The 21,599-nt window shown below is 43.0% G+C and overlaps 1 protein-coding gene across 19 annotated transcripts in view; it reads right to left on the bottom strand.

Annotated features, from left to right (window-relative positions):
- LOC116939822 (pleckstrin homology domain-containing family A member 6-like) overlaps nt 1-21,599 on the bottom strand; it is a 126,363-nt gene that overhangs the window by 31,066 nt on the left and 73,698 nt on the right. For 16 of the 19 annotated variants that reach the window (XM_076065195.1, XM_076065193.1, XM_076065197.1 and 13 more), the window contains 6 exons: nt 16,545-16,764; nt 14,667-14,981; nt 11,390-11,512; nt 6,840-6,896; nt 4,664-4,744; nt 3,320-3,472 (listed from right to left, as the gene is read on the bottom strand). In XM_076065195.1, the coding sequence (XP_075921310.1) occupies nt 3,320-3,472; nt 4,664-4,744; nt 6,840-6,896; nt 11,390-11,512; nt 14,667-14,981; nt 16,545-16,764 (949 nt within the window). Of the gene's footprint in view, nt 1-3,319; nt 3,473-4,663; nt 4,745-6,839; nt 6,897-11,389; nt 11,513-14,666; nt 14,982-16,544; nt 16,765-19,220; nt 19,321-21,599 lie in introns of all 19 variants that reach the window. The other 3 variants (XM_032948673.2, XM_076065194.1, XM_076065198.1) reach the window with 3 other exon arrangements.

The following is a 21,599-nucleotide window of genomic DNA, read 5'->3' as shown; positions in this document are numbered from 1 at the left end:
ATCGAACAATGTGTCCAATTTGTGTGCTGTTGTGTTCATATTTATTATCCAAAATATAGTGTTATTAACAACAGAATACACACTGGGGGAGAGCACCAGAACTTTTTCCAGGTGCCACGAGGAATATTTCTGGGTTCAATCCTCTCATAGTGGAATGCCACGTTTCATGTGTTTGACCTAAATGCACACGTGTTGCTTATTTTATTGCACACATACTACCAAATGGCAGCACATGGCATCGTAAGAAATTTCAAATGGTTGGTAGCATGGGCCTGCAATCCAGGCCTTCCCCCGCACCTCGGATTAGCACAGTTAGCGACGTACGGTGCAAAAAAATCTGATTCAGAAAATGTATTTATACTGGAGGAATCCGATGACCTATACAGCTCTTTTTCATAGATATCTAGTAGGAAATAAGTTCAACATACGTACATATCAGGCTCTGTGAAACTACAAACCTGCTGTGCTGCAAGGCAGCCAGGAGATGTCAGTAACAATAATAACAATTAGTTTTGGTTGAGCACCCTTCACACCAGGACATCTCAGAGCCCTTTACACGTGATAAAAATGTAATTAAGTGAAAACATACATTTTAAGAATGGGTTAAAATAGCTTAAAAGATGTGCGGTAAAATAAATCACCTATGTGTTAGTTCCTTGTAAGCATGGAATATCTGGTTGCCTCCCACATTCAAAACCATAACTCTTAAAAAATGTGCAAAACCGTCATGATAACCGGTCCTAATACTCAATGAGGATTTCTAGATCACAATAATAATGTATAAATACTGTTTATCGAAAGTGAATGCCGTTTAAACGGAATAATATGAAGATGAACACTGTTACAATGTTGCACATTCAGTGTTCACGAAAAGTTATTGTAGTGAGAAAATTGTATCCAGTTGAACACAAACAAAAGTTGAATGGGCACTTGCATCAAGACATTTCTGTTACACACGCTGTCATCTTGGAGATGAATCAAAAGAGAGATCGCTGCCTTGAATGTAATTATTTCAAACGAGCCATAAAAATCTCTGTTATGTTACTATTTTGAAACATACAAATACAGTAACCTACAAGCAATGCAGTGACACACAGTGCTTTCCCATACAGTGAGGGAAAAAAGTATTTGATCCCCTGCTGATTTTGTACGTTTGCCCACTGACAAAGAAATGATCAGTCTATAATTGTAATGGCAGGTTCATTTGAACAGTGATAGACAGAATAACAACAAAATATCCAGAAAAACGCATGTCAAAATTTTTATAAATTGATTTGCATTTTAATGAGGGAAATAAGTATTTGACCCCCTCTGAATCAGAAAGATTTCTGGCACCCAGGTGTCTTTTATACAGGTAACGAGCTGAGATTAGGAGCACACTCTTAAAGGGAGTGCTCCTGATATCAGCTTGTTACCTGTAAAAAAGACACCTGTCCACAGAAGCAATCAATCAATCAGATTCCAAACTCTCCACCATGGCCAAGACCAAAGAGCTCTCCAAGGATGTCAGGGACAAGATTGTAGACCTACACAAGGCTGGATTGGGCTACAAGACCATTGCCAAGCAGCTTGGTGAGAAGGTGACAACAGTTGGTGCGATTATTCGCAAATGAAAGAAACACAAAAGAACTGTCAATCTCCCTTGGCCTGGGGCTCCATGCAAGATCTCACCTCGTGGAGTTGCAATGATCATGAGAACGGTGAAGAATCAGCCCAGAACTACACGGGAGGATCTTGTCAATGATCTCAAGGCAGCTGGGACCATAGTCACCAAGAAAACAATTGGTAACACACTGCGCCGTGAAGGACTGAAATCCTGCAGCGCCCGCAAGGTCCCCCTGCTCAAGAAAGCACATATACATGCCCGTCTGAAGTTTGCCAATGAACATCTGAATGATTCAGTGGACAACTGGGTGAAAGTGTTGTGGTCAGATGAGACCAAAATGGAGCTCTTTGGTATCAACTCAACTCGCCGTGTTTAGAGGAGGAGGAATACTGCCTATGACCCCAAGAACACCATCCCCACCGTCAAACATGGAGGTGGAAACATTATGCTGTGGGGGTGTTTTTCTGCTAAGGGGACAGAACAACTTCACCGCATCAAAGGGACAATGGAGGGGGCCATGTACCGTCAAATCTTGGGTGAGAACGTCCTTCCCTCAGCCAGGGCATTGAAAATGGGTCGTGGATGGGTATTCCAGCATGACAATGACCCAAAACACATGGCCAAGGCAACAATGGAGTGGCTCAAGAAGAAGCACATTAAGGTCCTGGAGTGGCCTAGCCAGTCTCCAGACCTTAATCCCATAGAAAATCTGTGGAGGGAGCTGAAGGTTCGAGTTGCCAAACGTCAGCCTCGAAACCTTAATGACTTGGATAAGATCTGCAAAGAGGACTGGGACAAAATCCCTCCTGAGATATGTGCAAACCTGGTGGCCAACTACAAGAAACGTCTGACCTCTGTGATTGCCAACAAGGGGTTTGCCACCAAGTACTAAGTCATGTTTTGCAGAGGGGTCAAATACTTATTTCCCTCACTAAAATGCAAATCAATTTATAACATTTTTGACATGCGTTTTTCTGGATTTTTTTGTTGTTATTCTGTCTCTCACTATTCAAATAAACCTACCATTAAAATTATAAACTGATCATTTCTTTGTCAGTGGGCAAACGTACAAAATCAGCAGGGGATCAAATACTTTTTTCCCTCACTGTACATACACAAACGAGCAATGGTAGTATTAATCCAGGAGTGTAAATTCCACGTTCCTATGGCAGGAATCTGTCTCTGCATAGGACAACTGCTAATGGCTTCCCACACAAAGCAGTATGCATTTTATCCACGACAGGGAAATGATTGGAGAAGTTGAACCAGAGCGAGCATTTCAACTCAAAACATTTCAGCTGTGCACCAGGTGCTCTAGGTTCACAGTAACAACAACGACAACAGCAACAACAACGACAACAGCAACAACAACAGAAATGATGACGACAACAAGAACAACAAGAACGACAAAAACAACGACGACAATGACAACAAAGAAAAAAACGACAACGAAAACAACAACGAAGGGGTAGACACACCTGCAGAGAATAATAAGAGTGCTCACATGAATCACAAAGCAGCTCGCGTTGTGTGCGTGGCGGTGTCCATCCAACAGCTAATCTGGGCCTAATAGGAAGCAGGATTGCACCAGTGTTGGAGCTATATGCGTTGTATTCACGCGTAAAGTAAACAGCAAACATTTGTTGATGGTCGTGTCGTTCCTTCTATGCATCTTGTGTGTTTCTTAAGATGCGCAATGCTCGTTTGACCTACCGAAGTGGTGCAGGATATCTCTGCACGGATGGAGACGAGTCGCTGCTGCAGGTCGTGCTGCTGCTGCTGAAGGTGAGGGTCTGGAGGCTGAGACTGTCCCCGCAGCTGCACGGACTGCCTGTGCAAGCTCACCAGCAAGTCCTCGAGATGCTCCTGATGGACACAATTGCAGTGTCTCTCGAATGCTAAATGTCCACCTTGTATGGTGTTCTACAAAATATTACTATGAAGCACGTAACAGACACACGGGCATGTGGCGATGGATCATAATCACGATACTTTATGATGAAAGACAAAGTACAACAGCTTATTGCACCTGTACCTAACTTTTTTGGCACCTCTTGATCTCATTATATTTGCACTGATCTTTTTTTATTTGCGTGCATTTTGCTTTTATGACTAAGTACCTCCTCGATTGTTGTGCATTAACATGATGTTTTTGTCTTTGTTTTGTTCCCGTGTTTATGCTCCACGGATCTCCCCTGTAAAAATAGCTGGGCAACTGGCTAAAGTGGACCATCCGTATAACAGATTAAAACAAACTCGAAACTCTAGCGGCACATTTAGATTAACACATACTGGGCCAAAATGTCATGCAATTGTATCATAATGGAAGCAAATGCTGTTGCCAGGGCACCTTTCTCTTGAATATTGCATCATTATTTTACGACACTTGGCCTTTTAAAGTTCTGCTCCAGGCATAGCAAGCCATTCTGAAATCATTCGTACGTAACAAAACAAATTCACAAATTAACCAAGAAAACTCGAGATTTTTGGATCCTTTACTCATTCCTCTAGACAATATATTAGAGATGAATTTGCTAAGCGCATTGTGAGGTCTACATCTTCAAAAGTGTCACGTATATGTGTTGCGCAGCAGACTCACGCAGAGATAAGGAACACTATAAGGTCTGTTGTCGTTTATTAAACCACTGATACACTCGACATCCTACACTCACACCAGTGTAGGTGCACTCTATCTCGGTCCTTTACCCCGGACACTGAATACTATTTGGGTCCTACCCTAGGCTACCCTTTGGGCTCTCTCACTCGTCTGCCCAGAGCGGGGGTTCAGCCAACACCGCTCCGTGACAAGGAGACCCCCAGCCGGTCCTACCCTGGCGCCACACGACGTCCCCGCCTTCGTCACGGGGTCCCCCTTAAGAACCCCTTGGGCGGCTCCTCCCCCCAGCTCGGCCCCGCCTTTGTTCCCGAAGGTGCTCTTTGAAGCCCCTTACGCAATGCGTGACGTTACATCATCCTTGACTGTCAACCCGCTCGCACCTCCTTCTGTTCGCCCCCTCATTGGTTACTCTACAAATGTGTGAAGTTGTAATGCAATACCTTTTCCTGGCGTAGTTGCTGCAACCTCTGAGTCTGCCGCTGTGCCTTTTTATGCTCCTCGCACAGCTTACTGAGCATCGACTGATGGGCGTGGATATATCAACCACAAAACATACAAAACACAAACATTACCCATTCAATATTTACAGATGCTTCACTGGCAATCGCCTTATATTGCTAAAACTCGAACACGTGGTATTTAAATAAAAACATTGCTAAATTCATCACAACGGCACTTCTATATGGAAACAAAACAATGGCATTGTAAAATTGAATAAAAAAACAGGAACAAGCTTTGTAACGCAAAGTTGTGGCCGTCTTATAAATGGTCAAGCATCACGTGGCATGGGGAAGAACGAAGCATGGAGCAGTGACAACAACAAAGTGTTTTTCACGAGAGGAAACTCCTGCATTCACTCTGGCAGAGCTGTGAATGCTGAAAACGGCGTATGTTTACCCGTCGATATTGCACCACCTACAATGAAGTCGGGGCAGCAAACGGCAGATAAATCCCAATTACACTCAACATTATTTTACTCTTCTCCTTTTACCTTTACCCAGAATGTGCTAAACAGCCCACATCCTCACTCTCCTAACCCCACTCTCGGCACACATCCTCACTTTACCACAAGGCTGAACAATATGTCCATGTGTGGCACAACCAGACTAGGACAGGGCATGAGGTGTAAAGACATTGTAATTAGCAGGTTGTCTATTCATTTCAAATGCCCACTATGTGATACAAAGACAATAGGCCCAACAGATACGCCAACGATGTGTTACAAAGCATTAAAACCCTTTCCAATATTATTACATTGGGACACAATTTTAAAAAAAGGTCAAAAAGTTGACAGTTGAATTTCTGTGAAATGTATCAGATGCTGATGTGACTTGAATGGTATAACTAGTTAGCTATTGACCCAGAACTAGTCAATAGCCTCATTTGAGCAAAGACTAATATAGGCAGCCCTTGCTTAGCACTCGAGATGCATTCCTGAAGATGTGAGCACTAACTGAATCTGCACTAAAAGAGGTCGTTATAACCATTGTATATATGGGGAAGCGTTCCCAATAACGTCTTTCGTATGATCATTGAGGGCTTCATTGCGGAAATCCTCCTCCTGTTTTGGTTTTAACAGGGATAAATGTGATGTTGTCACTTGTGAGCCAATCAGGTGCGAAGATCGGAGGAGGTGTTAATGTATTTATAAAAATTACAATGGATATCCATTCTTGGTTGGGTTATTCACAGTAAAATCAACATACATAATGCATGTACATTATGCATGTATATTATCCTTTTTGGGTCCAAAAATCTCAATACCTGTCATTAGCTGCTCACGACCCATTTATATTTACACGATCTAACCCAAAAAATACACCTATTTTGGATATTGGTCGCGAAAGCCTACTACGTGTTAAACTGAGGATGTAGGAGCTGCTGCTATCCTCCCAGTCCGGGTCTTTCTCAGAAAAGAGCTCCAGGACATCCGTGGTGATCTTAGTAATGCCCTCCATCCACACTTCTGTGGTGAGGATTCTTATAGATGGAGCCTGAAACTCTCGAGTGTTCTCACTTGGCTATGACATTTTTTTGTTGAAATGTAAACCGAGGCATGCATCGTGATAATCGAAATCGCAGGGAGTGGTGGGGTCTGGTTGGCTCAGAGCCATGCGTCGCTCTCATTAGCTGAGTGAATGATGGGGACGGCTACGTTTCCTCAGCCGGCGCTGCAGCGTGTTTTCACTCATAAGCGCTTTATAGATGTTTTTATCTTCTTTGGTTCTTTCGGTAAAGTCACGTAGAATGAGAATAAAATAATAAAATAACACAATAAAATATGTTTTTATTTTCTTCACTTTTTGTTTGTTAAATAAATGTCTCCAGGACAAAGCGATATAACGAATCAGCGTTCTACAGCATCGCGCTAAGCGAAGTCTGTCTATATTAATTCATTATAAGGCCACCATAAATGCAGTATATACCCTATATATATGATTATACATTCTTGTGCTGTCCTCCTCGTATTATTTAACTGATTTTCTTAAAAAAAAACTGTCGTGATTATATGTCATTGGTAAATACAAAATAAAATAAAACTTGTATAATTAAACTGCATCATATTTTATGACTGGATTTACGCTGTTTGGGATCACAATGTAAATGACACCTTACATCTGTGTCATATTCTTCAATCGCAGATGGGCTGTAATTCTTATCTTGATGCACCAGCTATGAACACACAATTACAAACCAACACACAATTACAAACAATACATATTCAACTCAGTTTAACAGACCAACGTTTTGAATCCAGTACTTTGTCCAGTGGGTGCTCATTGACAATGTTGTGACCAGTGCTGATTAATCACAGCCGCGTGGCGCTGTCTCTCTGTAAACTTTGTTTGAAGAATACATCTCCTGCGTCAGACATAGCTAGGAGCAGACACATGCACATCCCAAATCCGTCCATGCCTGGCATGCATTCAAAGGAACACCTGCTCAGGCACCTTATGACAAACTAGATGGCAACTCGTCCTACAGACCGGGTTGTCACCCCCATCGAATCAATCCACCTTCTATCAACCATTCTCCCATGGCTGCTCCTCATCCTGTTGGCCAATGTCAACCCTCACCAGACACTTCCCACTACTCACCACCTGACATTGTCACCAGATACCTATCACTTACCTAACACCACTGCCATTCACCCACTAAATACTCACCTGACATCTGGCACTTTATCAAACACCACTCACCACAGACATCTCATCACTCCCACGACACCCATTCACCAGTCATCCACTAGACCCTCACCGCACACACCCACACCAGACACCTCACCACGAGGCAAGTACTCACCGGTCACTACTCTGCTGACTCTCATCAGACACAACTACTCTCCTGAAATCCAGCAGACACCCACCCCCTACTCCCACTCACCTGACACTCACCAGGCACTAGTAGTGGACGTAATCAATTCCTGTAGTTCTTATTTGTGATTATCTTCGGAAAATCCCCAGTAATTTTTGTACTATTAATGTTTTACCGGGTAAGGCCCACTGAACTATATAGATATTTTTTCAGAAGCGACCTGGCCACAATGATAGCTCAACGAAGTGGCTTATCGTGTGGAAATCTATAGCAGCCAAATTCTCTAAACGCGTGATGTTGATTCTGAATGTGGAGGGAAAAATCGGAGGACCCGGAGAAAAATTCACGTAACCATGCAGAGAATACGCAAACTCCAAATATACAGAAGCAGGCATAAGAGTCGGGATCGAACCCACGAGCTCCTGTATACCAGGCAAGGGAGTTAACATCTCACCACCGTGGCACTGATTCATCACTAAACGATCGTTATTCTAACCTTAGTCAAGCACGCATGCCACTAATTTAATCCCTCACTTGAGACTGACATCTATCATTCACTACAATAGTAATTCTCTCTTTTACACAATATTTCCTCATTCTGTCACTCCTGTCTCAATTACTTACTCCCTCATTGTTACTCAATCATCTCATTGTTACTCAACCCTCTCATCCGTTCACTCAATCCTTTCACTCTAAGTCTTTCCTGATTTACTATCATTTGCACACGTTGTAATCTGGCGAAAATCAACGCATTTCATTTTGCAATGCACATAAGCTCTTTCGGGTGCAGGTGTCGAATTTAATAACACTTATAAGCATAATTGTAAAGATTTTTTTTCCCTCTCGTAGAGGTAAAACTTTGCAATTAGATCACTGAGTATTAGTAGGAATGTAGAGGTCACGTGAATAATCGCCAGGTTCATTTTATTCCAATTTAAAAATTCGAAGTAAAAGTCCAAGTTATTGCTTAGCCACAATGTGAGGCAACCATTGATAAATAACTGATAATAAAATAATTGATGCACACAAACCATGCATAACATAGCCATTGTAAATTATTCGTGTTTCAAGTTGTATACTGTTATTACTTACTTAACAAGTAAATCAATTACCACCAAAAAGTGTTTCCATTATTATTTATTTATTATAATTTTAGAAGCTTCTGAATGCAAGTGTTGTCTGTGTGTAATTGCTTTGTTAGCTGACCTGTGGACAAAGCTCCAGCTTTTTCCTTGCAATCAGAGGGGGTGGGGGAGCTCTGGGTGGTTCTGCCTTGGAATAAATGGATGTATTGGCGGTACACCGGAGCAGCATAACAACACACCAGGGTCCTCATAAAACATTCTGACGATGTAGCTGTTGCCCCTTGAGTGAGCTGCAGACTCTCCATCAGAAGTTGCCTTAGATTCAACAGCTTGCTTTCCAATTCTAACGTGTGACACGAAGTCATAATCTTTTGATGCCCCTGTCCGCCAAGAAATGATTCCAGAAGTTAATCGAGGAACCGTCCAAATCTAGGGCACGAGGAGTCAAATCTGCCTTTGGAACACGGAGCCAGCCAATCGTCATCAGACTGGGAGCTGTTATATGGCAATTGACTGTGAAGCTTCGTGTTTAGCTGCTGATAACATTGTCTTCCGACTGCTTCTAGATCACGAGAACTGATTTTGACGCACCTCCACCCTGCAATATTTTATAATCGGGGTTGCGAATTGCGGGGAAATAAAGAATTATTGAAAATTTTGTATTTTGTATTATTATACCGCGCACCGGTGTACCGCCAATACGTTCATATGGGGCTTTATCTCAATCACCGTCCTGCTCACAGGCATGGCCACACGGGCCACAGCTTCTCATGCAGGCCCACCGGCCATCCAGCACCTCTCAACAAGCCCAAGGACACTCACCTACGAATTCCTGGGCCAGCTGTGATGTATGTCCTAGGCAGCCTTTTTTGAGAGGGTGCACAATATTTGGTTTTCTAATGCACATAAGCACCCAGAATTTCGCTAGGAAAGGTCGTGGGAAAAAAAAATTCCTTCCACATCCACCGATGACGGGCTTCGATTGATACCAAATATGTACATGTATCTTGAAACATGTGGATTTGTATACGTTTTGTTCAAATTGGGACATACAATGGATTTTCTTTTAGATGTGGTTGAGTTGAGTTAATAACAACGTCTAAGCACGTGTAGAAAATTTTGGGGGGAATGTAGGAGGGTGTGGGAAAATTCTAAATGTAAAATTGAGAGTTTAGTATTTCGAGAGTACATTGTGAAGCTGGCAGGTGTTTAGCAAAGGTTTTTCAAGGGATTCTTGCAGCGTCAAGTGTACTAAGTAGACTCACTGGAGTATTTATGAGGTAAACGGGGGATGTGAGAGCGTGTCAAATGGATGAGTGAAGAAAGGTTGCAATGCTGGGAGTCTGTATTAAGGGCCACTGGTATAAGTGTACATTAAGCACACATGGATATACACTATAGGATTATTGAGATCATTTGGATATTTGTAGGGTTTGTGGGGATTGTATGAATTTGTGAGAGCACCAAGTAAAGTGTGGACAGTGTGTATGGGTCATGAAGCAATGCCAGACAAATGTTTCATCGTTGTTTTGGAGTGTTTGGGGGATTTGCAATCTGGCAAATTTGGCAGTTATTATGGAGTTTTTGAAAAGTGTCAAGTGTGTGCCGCATTGTGTATCTACTGCTATTTTGAAAGCATTTACTCTTTAGGTACATGTTTGTGATATTTGATTTGACGAGATCTATTTGGTGTCAAGAAAATGTGGTTATAAAGACACGAAGAATTTTCAACTTGGAAAATGTGACTGCTTAGTCGAAGCAGGCTGTCAGATACAGCAGAGATCTCAATCGCTCAGAGTATTCTGGCAAGATCTTGGGCAGCGTTGGGTTCACCAATGTGTGCCATGGCAAAGGCCGTGTCATGAGCTGTGAAACGCACACATTTTTAAAATCTACACTGGAAAGAGGCGAACGGACTTTTCTTGGCTAACAGTCTCAGTGGATGTAAATTTTGTCAACATCAACCGAGTTACACACTGACCCCTGGCCTCTTGTTAATAGTGCAAAACAATAGATTTTATATCACAACATAGTATTTACATTCTTTAAAGTCACTTACTGCCACTCTGCCCAAGCTGACCAAAAATGGAAGTGTAGGGTTAGCTTCACTCATATGCATGTGTGCGGTTTGAGAGCATGTGAAGCTCTTACATCAGCATGCACAACGTGACAAGGATAATTTTTGTTCAGTTAATTCACCACTGCCCATTTCTGTTCAGAGAAGTTTGTGCAAAAAAATCCATTTTGAGCCGAGAGGGGGATGAGGTGGATATATGGCCGTGGAACACCAAGTCTATGCAACGTATTGCTGAAACACACATTCCCATAACAAAACATCTGAATGAAATAATTTACCTCGTACCAGTGGTCGAAATGGGACAGTATATGGGACACCATCCATGTTCAACTGGGACAGTATAGGATGGTATGCCATACCGGCACTTCTCACAACACCACACACACACTCTTATTATACCAGCACTATTCAGAATGGTTCCTATTCCTGCGCCGTGATATGTCCACTGAGGGGAACGGCTTTGTACATGAGCTGCTGCAGGACAAATAGGTTTCATAGGATTCATACCAGTGCTTATACACTTACATTTAGACCACTGGACAGCGCTATATGCCCATAGAATGAAAACGTGCGACACTAAAATTATGTATTCGCAGGCAAACGATGCATCTTTCTCAGACGTAGAGACAAGCTCAAAACAATATAATAATAAAACAAGATGATTAATGAACAAGCCATGCAGTGAACACCTGGAAGCGCGATGTGGCCCGGGCACCAACCAGGGCCGTGCGGACAGACAGGGGAGGTTTGGCGGCGGTGGAGCGGTGAAGCTGGGGGAGTGGGGGTCTGTGCTGAGAGTGGGACACAGACACCTGATGAAACAACATCAAATACAAGCAAACACATCAAGCAACACACAAGTAATAATTACATTCCGTGTCTTACAACTTAATTGTACTACGGACGATTTACTCTTTTTAAAGAATTTTGTCATAGCCAACAATTTTTACAGGGAATGTATTTAATGTAATATTTTTTTTATTAATTTCTAATTCAGTTGTTTTTGCTGCTGTGTTTGATCTGATATCTATGTTTTTTTCTCTCTGATTTCTATTTGCTTGATTATTATAATTAGTTTATGTTTTAATTACTTTGTTATCTAGCTGACTCAGCTTACTCTTGCGAATCAGCCCTATCCTGGTCTCTTCGGTTCTCATCTGGTGAAACATAAAATAAACTTCAAACCAACCCAATGCTATAATGCATTTTTCATTTACACATGACCTTAAAACAGTAATTCTTTATAAAGGAAAACGTCCATTAGTGAAAACATATTTTAGGAGGGTATTGTATTTTTCAGAAGGGTATTGTTCATAAAAAGCAGTATACATAATAATAATAGGTGTTTTACCCTTTTTTCCTGCAACAAAACTGAAACCTTTTTATAAGGAATCATGTTCCCATTAACCACAATACCTGCAGTCAGAATGCAAACAAAAAACACACTGATAATGTATGCATTGTCCTTGAAATTGATTGGTCCACACCAGAGACAGCTTCCTTTAGAGCCTAGTCTCATATGGTGTTCGACCAGATAACGCCACTTAAGCCTTTAGGCGTCATCTGGTCGAACACCATATAAGACTAGGCTCTAAAGGAAGCTGTCTCTGGTGTGGACCAATCAATTTCAAGGACAATGCATACATTATGAGTGTGTTTTTTGTTTGCATTCTGACTGCAGGTATTGTGGTTAATGTGAACATGATTCCTTGTAAAAAGGTTTCAGTTTTGTTGCCAGAAAAAGGGTAAAACACCTATTATTATATTTTGCTACTGGCAAAGGAGGCCTCATGAAGCAGTATACATAGTACAGGAAACAAAACCAGTACGAGAAAACCCATGGTTACAGAGCTAACAGTAAAAATCCCAACAAATCATCAACCTATTTGCTGTGCTACTATCTACTAGGTACCTCCAAAGACTGCAGGTGGGTTTCGCACAGAAGATGATGTTTGCATGGCTTGACATGTTCAAATCAAAAGTGTTGGATTACAGACGGCACAACCAACTCCGGCAGTGTCAAACAACCCGCTTCAGCGATCAGAAGAAATGTCCTCAGTTTGGCCAAAATGACACGATGACAATTTCACCTATTGTGAGGTATCCCTGGATGACCACTCACCACAGTGCCACAAAGGTGCTGCAAGAAGGGACCCAAACATTTAAATTCGTGTTTATAAATGACATGGGTATAGGGCCTTTCTGACCACATCTCCCTTCCAGGTGACAAGGTGAGATACCACAGCCACTTACAGACAGACCCTTATATGTCCTGTGGTCCTCGAAGCTGATGTTAAAGGGTGCAGCTCTTCTGTAAAACTGCCACGAACATCGATGCCCTTGTCTAGGATTGACTAAAACGCTGGGGATGGAAAGTTGCATATCAGTCTGTACGGTGCAATGTTGTTGAAAATGATTGAGACGCACAAAAACAGTGATTTTATTTGCTGGATAGGGTGACTTGTGCTGACATGGCAGCCAAAAGGGTGAAATAAGTATTTTCAACTGCATGGCTATCTTCAATAACGAAAGGTTTACTAAACTGCCTTATTTAATTGAAACAGCACTGCCTTGGTTATTTTAACCACACTGTAGTTTATAATTTTCACCTCCCCATATTGTGTCAGTCATTGCGATTCTTTCACCAGTCTTCACCACACTGGGCTGTGTGGCTTGGTATAGGTGGATACCCCAAGGGCCAGTTCAAATACCACTGGATGAGACCATAACCCATATCACCGGATTCATGAAGGTTGGTTTCTGAAATGCCACTATTAATCAGTTTACTCATGCATACCAATACACGCCAATCCAGGGGATTCCTCACCTACAGATCCTCAACAAAAGTGGTCATCACTCTGCAAAAAATGAGGCTCAACGATAGCCTAAATGGCTTCACAAATTGAGCACCTTTCACTTTCATATTCTTAGTTTTTTCGGTAAAGTCACGTTGAAGAGAAACAACAAAATAACAAAATATATAAAACAATAAAAAATTCTCACGACGTTTCGACCATAACTCAAACGGTCATCATCAGGTGTGTCGGTTTGCATAAATGTATTTTTAAAACGGTACATTTATTTATATAAAAAAACGTTGGCGTCACGCGCAGCGATTGGCAGTTTGCCCAGGACTAGTCCATCTATTTTTTTTTTTAAAAGAGGAGGGGGGAGACGAAATTTTTTATAATGTATGCTGTCTGAAAGCCACTGTAAGCGTGAACAATCAATCAAGAACTGAAATGATTTATCAAATCTTTCCAATGATTGCTAAGATAGAATCCATCTTCTCGGTTGAAATTGTCTCTGTGCTTGTATATGTGGATAGCCTCATGAACGAATCTCTCATGGAAGCCAGATGGCTTACAAAGAACCTCCGTCTTGGAAAAGTCAATGGCATGTGAGCCTACTGAATTAGAACAATGATCTGCTACGGCCGAGGTGTTGGTCCTACCGTGTTTAAGGTCTGCTTTATGTTCACGAATGCGGTCCGAGACATGGCGTTTGGTTTCTCCAAAGATTTGATAAATCATTTCAGTTCTTGATTGATTGTTCACGCTTACAGTGGCTTTCAGACAGCATACATTATAAAAAATTTCGTCTCCCCCCTCCTCTTTTCAAAAAAAAATAGATGGACTAGTCCTGGGCAAACTGCCAATCGCTGCGCGTGACGCCAACGTTTTTTTTATATAAATAAATAAATGTACCGTTTTAAAAATACATTTATGCAAACCGACACACCTGATGATGACCGTTTGAGTTATGGTCGAAACGTCGTGAGAATTTTTTATTGTTTTATATATTTTGTTATTTTGTTGTTTCTCTTCAACGTGACTTTACCGAAAAAACTAAGAATATGAATTACTGCAGTCACGAAAGCTTTAAATCAAAACCTTTCACTTTGTTATTTTTTCCAATTATTAAAAAACTACTCGTGATACGAACGTAAAATTCAACACTACTCACCTGGTTGGTAACAGTAACATAAGGTGTGCTGGATTGAAGATGGATGGTGTCAGCTTCTTGCAGTGAGTTTATAGAGCCAGTATCAATCCTTGGCACAGGAGTATTTGGCCTTCGAAGGGGGCTGGCTACTCCAGACGTTGTGCCGGGCCCTGGGGAGACTGTGGGCGGCGTGTATGAGGCATGGGGTGGTGGAGAGCTGTACGGATGAGGCAACACTGCAGGAGGCGGTGGCGTCATCCAGCGCATCTCCTCCTCCTCCACCATGCTCCCCAGCACACACGGCGCAGTGTGTAATCGCTGCAGCGACGTATTGCTCTGTTCAAAACAAGATGTACCATCTCAATCACAATGCCTTTGATGTCAAAGAAATCCACATCCTGCCAGCTAAAACTTCACATACGCAAACGCAAGTGAGTAAATTTTCGTGCTTCAGCCATTTATTTACAAACTCCGTTATTTGTATGTGTCTTGCCGAGATTAAGATATACACTAAGCAAGTGTGGAATGCCATAAAACACGTTTGTTGAAACACGTTTCAAACAACACCCAGAGAAGTGTACAAAACTCAATCGGCCTTTTTGTGTATTATACAAAAAACATAATATACAAGAGTTTCTGAGGAGCTGTATTGCGGTCAAATTGTCTAAGGTCACCGTAAAGTAAACTTGTGCAGAAACCATCGATAGGCAGTAGTGAGACAGAGAGACAACTGTAGACCAGTTTCTTCCTCGTTAGGATTATTCAGTACTGTGTAATCACAAATGCCCACTGCTGCAAAGTCTGTTTCTGGGAACCCACTTCTACACTATGGAGATCATTGCGTAGGGTTTTCTCCAGTTTTTCCCTCCACATTTAGAAACACGCATTTCGGGGCCATAAGAGGGTTTTTTGGGTTAGATCGCATAAATATAAATGTCGCGAAACCCGTCACCACTCAACAGAGCCAATTAGTAAGGTTTGTCACAAAACAAAACATGCCAAATTGGTAACTAGCTCAGCACATGGGTGTGTTGGAGAGTAAACCACAAATTGTAAATGTTGTGTCAAGGAAAGGGATCACTTTGGATGTTAAAATGCAAGCGATGAGGAGTCGGGTAGAGGCGGTGAGATGCACTGGTGAGTAACAGTTTCCTTCGTTAACATCGTTAATAATCCCTAAAAAAATATCCTGAACCAGAAGATTCCTGCTGGATACAACTGCATTTGCGAATGTGACTTGTAACTGTCATCCTAGCCCATGTATCAAGTTATATTTTAATGTGCAATTTTATTGAGGGACTGTGTGGCGTTGTCTTAGTGTGGTCTGGGACTGTTCTTGCTGTTGTTTTGCTGCCTTGCTCAAGCTTGGGAATTGGTGTACTTTTGCAATTAGAACTTATACACTTGATCTATTTTACGTATTTATTTTTAGCAATGTATTTACCTTTCCTATACTTTGCGCACTCTTATAGTGTTTGTTGTAACGTTCTGATCCCGTGCCCCTACTGGACATCTGTAGAAAAGAGCTTTATAGCTCATCGGATTCCTCCAAGATACATAAAGATGCTGGTAATACTTGTGGATGTTATTATAATAAAACATTTATTCATACAATTATATTTAACATCTGTATAATTAGCACTTCCTGATACCCCAATTAAGCCCTCATATAGCACTCATTATGCTTTAGTGAATGCATCCCCATATATACAATGGTATAACGACCCCTTTTTATCGCTGATTTGATTCACGCTCACTTATCCGGGAACGCATCTCGAACGCTACGTGAGGTCTGCGTGTACAGTATTCGTCATCACAAAGCACATCCAAAGATGAATGTCTGAACGTGTTAATTTTATGAAATATGCAATCGTGTGGCTTTATGGGTCATGAACACACCTTCATCTGCTGCCTTTGCTTCCATTTGTGGAGCTCCAAAGACACATCTTGGCGGTACTGGAGGTTCTGTTGCTGCTGCTGCTGCCTTGAAGACACGGCCATGCTGTCTGGACGCCGAGGCATGGCTTGGGGTGCTGGAACTGAGCTGTCAGTGTATTGCCCACTCAGCCCTACCTGGTAACTGGGCATGGCCGGAGGCATGGTTTGCACGGAAGCAATACTGCAAAAATAATAAGTGGTTCAATACGATTAATATTCACTGTAAAGTATTCCCATGTCATACTGTATTGCGGCACTCTTCTGCAAGTGGACTTTTTATCAATGAGATATTTATACATAAGATCATATTATGAAACATGTATATATAAGCTATCAACTGTGTTTTAAACAGGGCTTTATTACTCACAACACACTTAATTGGAAAAAATAAAAAAGTGAAAGGTGCACAATTTATGAAGCTATTAGGCTATCGATGAGCCTGATTTTTTGCAGTGATGACTACTTGTGTTGAGGATCTGTAGGTGAGGAATCCCCTGGATTGGCGTGTGTTGGTATGCATGAGTACACTGATTAATAGTGGCATTTCAGAAAACAACCTTCATGAATCCGGTGATATTGGTTACGGTCTCATCCAGTGGTGTTTGAACTGGCCCTTGGGGTATCCACCTATACAGAGGCACACAGCCCAATGTGCTGAAGACTATACTCTTTGGTTCTATTCGGTAAAGTCACGTAAAAAAGCAACAACAACAAAAATTCACGACGTTTTGGCCACAACACAAGTGGCCTTCATCAGGTGAAGGGAGCAGACTGTCTAGAGGACAGCGCTGGAGTGAACACAGCCAAGCTCAGACCGCGACCTTTAAGCTGTGTGAGAGGAAGCAGAGTGCCTTGACAAAGGAATTAGCATAAAAATAGCATTTAATTGGCGGACTTAGCATGATGAACGATGTACAGGGGGGGAGCAAGTGCAGACCGGCGAGGGGGGGAGGAGTTTACATATTGATGGTGTGAAAAGGGAATTTGAGCACCTGCGAAAGTTTGGGATACCACTACTTGAAAAAATATACTGTACCATTGAAAATTAGTTTAATGTTTGGTTTGATTCAGAACATCTTTCCAATGGTTGCTTAATTTGAAACCATCCTCTCGGTTGAAATTGTGTCTGTTTGTAAATCTGAATTGCCTCGTGAACAAATCTCTGATAAAAACCCGTGGGTTTGCAAAGAACCTTGGTATCGGAGAAAATTATATCGTGATCACCCACAGTGGTGAAGACTGGTGAAAATTATAAACTACAGTGTGATTAACCCACGATCTACCTAGGAATATAGATGGGGGGTAGGTACCTGATCATGCCCCCTGGTCACCTAGCAGCTCGTGACTCGAAAATTAAAGCCACCAAAATGGGCCCACCCCGCTCTTGATTTGAAGAGATGTAGGGAGAAAAGCATGGGGCTGGCAGCCTCTGAAAACATAACCTAACATGAGATCTAAAGTCATTTTTATTCACTTGGATTGACCATTGCCATGCTCAAGATCCTGAGTCATGCACCAATAAAAGAGCCAAACAAATTCAAAGGAAAATACAAACGTGACAGAACATAGGTTAGTCACTAATGTAAGACTTCCACAGAAAGCCCCGCTCTCCCATAGACAATAAAGAGCATGTTTAGACTTTTACAAGCTCAAGGAACGCTTAATATAAAAAAGAGCTTTTGCCGAGGCTGGACTATGCAACTGCCGCTCAGCCGGAGAACACAACACGGGAGGTCCAAAATAAGACAAGATGACTTCTTGTATGTAGATACGTTGAACTTTTTCACAACGTACGCAGCCAACCGTGCTAATCGGAGGTTTACATGGAAGTCAGTGAGTACTTTGGAGATAAAGTGTGAACACATTCTCGAAACTGTTCTCTCCTTGGAAAGTAAATTATAGGGGGTATTTGGCTTTTAGGCCCTGAAGCTCCTTACGGAGGTGACAGCCACAAACATTGCTTTCAAGGTTATAAAACTCTCAAGGGCAGGTCGCCAAAGGCTCAAAAGGGGGAGCGCATAAGAGTTTAGGACCAAGTGAAGATTCCAAGTGCAGATTCCGTGGGGCCCTGACCTTCAGCGATGGATGGAAACAACCACGCTGAGCGTCGACCACCAGGAACTTGGCCACTAAGGCCATACCGCAGGACAAAGGGTCCACAAGGTGACACCACACACACAACTGCTACAAATAGAAATCTTAAGACTCTCGAGGTAAAGGGCCTTCGGGAGCTAATCAGCAGCTCCTGCACATCTTTATCCAGACCTAGGTGATGAAACCTGAGTCTCTCAATGACCATGCCGTAAGGCTGAAACACTGAAGCCCCTGACACCAAAAACACCTCGCTGGAAGAGGAGATCTTGGACATTCCATAAGTGGCAAGGGGACTGCCTCCATCAGGGCCAGAAGATTGGAGAACCATGACATCCTGGCCCAGGCAGAAGTGACGAGAACCACCCACACACACTCCTTGTTGGCCTGGAGGACTTTGGGAGTGAACATAAAAGGAGGGAACAGATAAGTCAAACCCAGGTTCCACCGTCAGGTTAGAGCGATGACCGCCTGTCCTCTGACCTGGCAGAAACGAGAAGCGAACCGGGGAAACTTCGTGTTGTCTGTCGAGACAATTCGATTTACCTCGAGATGGCACCACTGAAGGTCCACATATGGAGGTGAGCCCAGGATATGACGACTGCTCCGTGTCCTCCAGGATATCGAAGGCGTGAGCCATACTCCTCTGGGCAGCCAGGCAAGCACACGCAAGTGCCAATGGTGTGATAGCAACAATGGAGATGTGCAGATAGGCATTGTGGACATCTATGGATGCCAACCAATCCAGGAACTGCACAGCTATTGCCATTGCTACCAAGGATTCCATCTTGAAACAGTGGTACAAGAGAAAGTAGTTGAGACGCCATACATTCTGGATAACCCGGAACCCCACCGTTTGCCTTTGTGACCCTCACAAATGTGGAGTAGAACCACCGTGCCATGCTCAGTGTCTGGCACTGGTTTGGACTCAATTCTCCTCAAAAGCTTGCTCCTCATAAACTGCATCCTTTTCAGAGTAAACCCTTCATTGGCACCTCCCATCTCTTCATCAAAGGGAGACTCGAAGTAGGAGGTATAAGTGGGAAGGGGTCCACCTCAGGGACCCTCAAATCTCACGGGCCCCCCAAAATCAAAAGCCAGGTCTATGCCAGGCTGCACCCATGCAGTCATAGCCCACTGTTGCCTCCTAAGAAATGACATGGGAGGAGAAAGCAAAAAAGTCCACAGAGAAGGATGGATATCATATATGAGCTGCAGGCGGGCCTTGCCAAACAAGAGAGACAATTGGGGGGCACCGTGGGATTCCTTAGAAGCCGCTGAGTCATCCTCCAGATGCCGCAACCCAGATAAAGCCAAACGACGTGGCTGCTTATCACTCGGCATCTGCAGCATGGCCCGCATGCTGGCAGAACTCAGGGCCAGCCCATGGCAGGCCACACCACACTTCCGGATCACCGCCACTGTTCTGGTTTTCCCCTTAGGGGCAACCAATCTCATGGGCGACTTGGACCCTGTGCCTCCCTGCCTCTCCGGGGTAGAGCGCATGCCTGAAGGGCCGGACATTGCTTCATCCAAGCATCCAAGGAATTCTGAGCCATTTCCCAATTCTGCCAGATCTTGAGGCGCCGCAATCCACTTGCTCCAGTGGCTCAAGCAATGTCACGCCGTGCGTAGTTCCCAGGCATTTAGAGCATGAGCCATGGGTGTCGGTCAATTTTGAGCCACCCCCCCAGCCCCCCCCCCCCCCCCCCCCAGACTCGGTGCACCACGTTAAGCGCGCCGCCACACCTGAAGCAGAAGCTGAGCTGTCAGATTCCACGCTCAGCACTTGGCCAAGCACCGCGGCAACCTTGGGAACAATTGAGCCTGTCCCCAAGCTAGCCCTAGCTGGTCGTGGCCACTAATACTAACTTTCTCAGACTTGCTGCCAGGTGGCTGGAGGACACGTGCTAAGCGCCCCAACCACGCCACCCCCACCTCAAACCCCTCCTTCCCCTGGAGGGGTGAGACTCCCACTAGCTGTAAATTTATCTATCTAAAATTGCACCTCCGATTAGCATGGTTGGCTTCGTACGGTGTGAAAGAAGTTCAACATGGAGATTAAGATTCAAGACTACGAGCCTGGTGTGAGGGTACGTTTGTTAATATTTGTGAATCCACTGATGAGGCCTACGCCTTGGTTATGGGGGTTGTTTGATCATCATTCACGATGCTGGTCAGTGCGGGTTGTGAACAGGGACCCAGAACCGGTTGAGATGTCACTCACCACTGGTTTATGGTTGAGGCCAGGAATCAAACTCAGATAGTTAAATATACTTTAAAGAAATATGTGGGACTCTTTAGCCAATACTTTGAGAGTCTGCCTCGAATGAGTATGCAGTGAAACTGCTTTCATCCGTGATCTATGTTGTCCAATCCGTAACTCATCCATATTAACAAATAAAAGGAATGATGCAACACATTTCTCCCATTGCCCATGGTTTATCAAGAATAAGAAACATTTGAGATGTGATCGTTGTTTTCAGTCAAAATTACTCCCCATGGCTTGCATAGACATAAGCACCCCCTTTGGGAAGATTGGGTGCATGCAGACTTAGCTTATCCACTTGGCATGAATAACCATAATCAGCTATAATCATGGATTCCAGTAGCATTTCCAGTTATTCTGCTGAAATATGCTCAAAATGTATGTTTAATCCACTTCAATGTTTACCTAGCCAACTTTGTCAATTAGAAAGTATTGCAACTAGACAGGAAAACAAAGTAACATTTGTCCTCTCACAACAAACAGTGCCATGGATACTACTCCTCTAACTTGACCAAGAGAGGAATTATTATTCCCCATGAGTAGTATATTGCATTTTAAACTGGAAAATAAAAATAAAGTAACTTTATCATGACCGAGGTTCCCACAAGGCCATGCGGCAGGGAGCGTGGCACAGTTTGGTGCCAGCTATCATAGAT

Source organism: Petromyzon marinus, chromosome 7 (genome assembly GCF_048934315.1).
Source record: "Petromyzon marinus isolate PM22_M1 ecotype Great Lakes invasive population chromosome 7, UKy_Petmar_22M1.pri1.0, whole genome shotgun sequence".
Classification (NCBI taxonomy): domain Eukaryota; kingdom Metazoa; phylum Chordata; class Hyperoartia; order Petromyzontiformes; family Petromyzontidae; genus Petromyzon; species Petromyzon marinus.
This window is presented reverse-complemented; position numbering and strand designations above follow the sequence as displayed.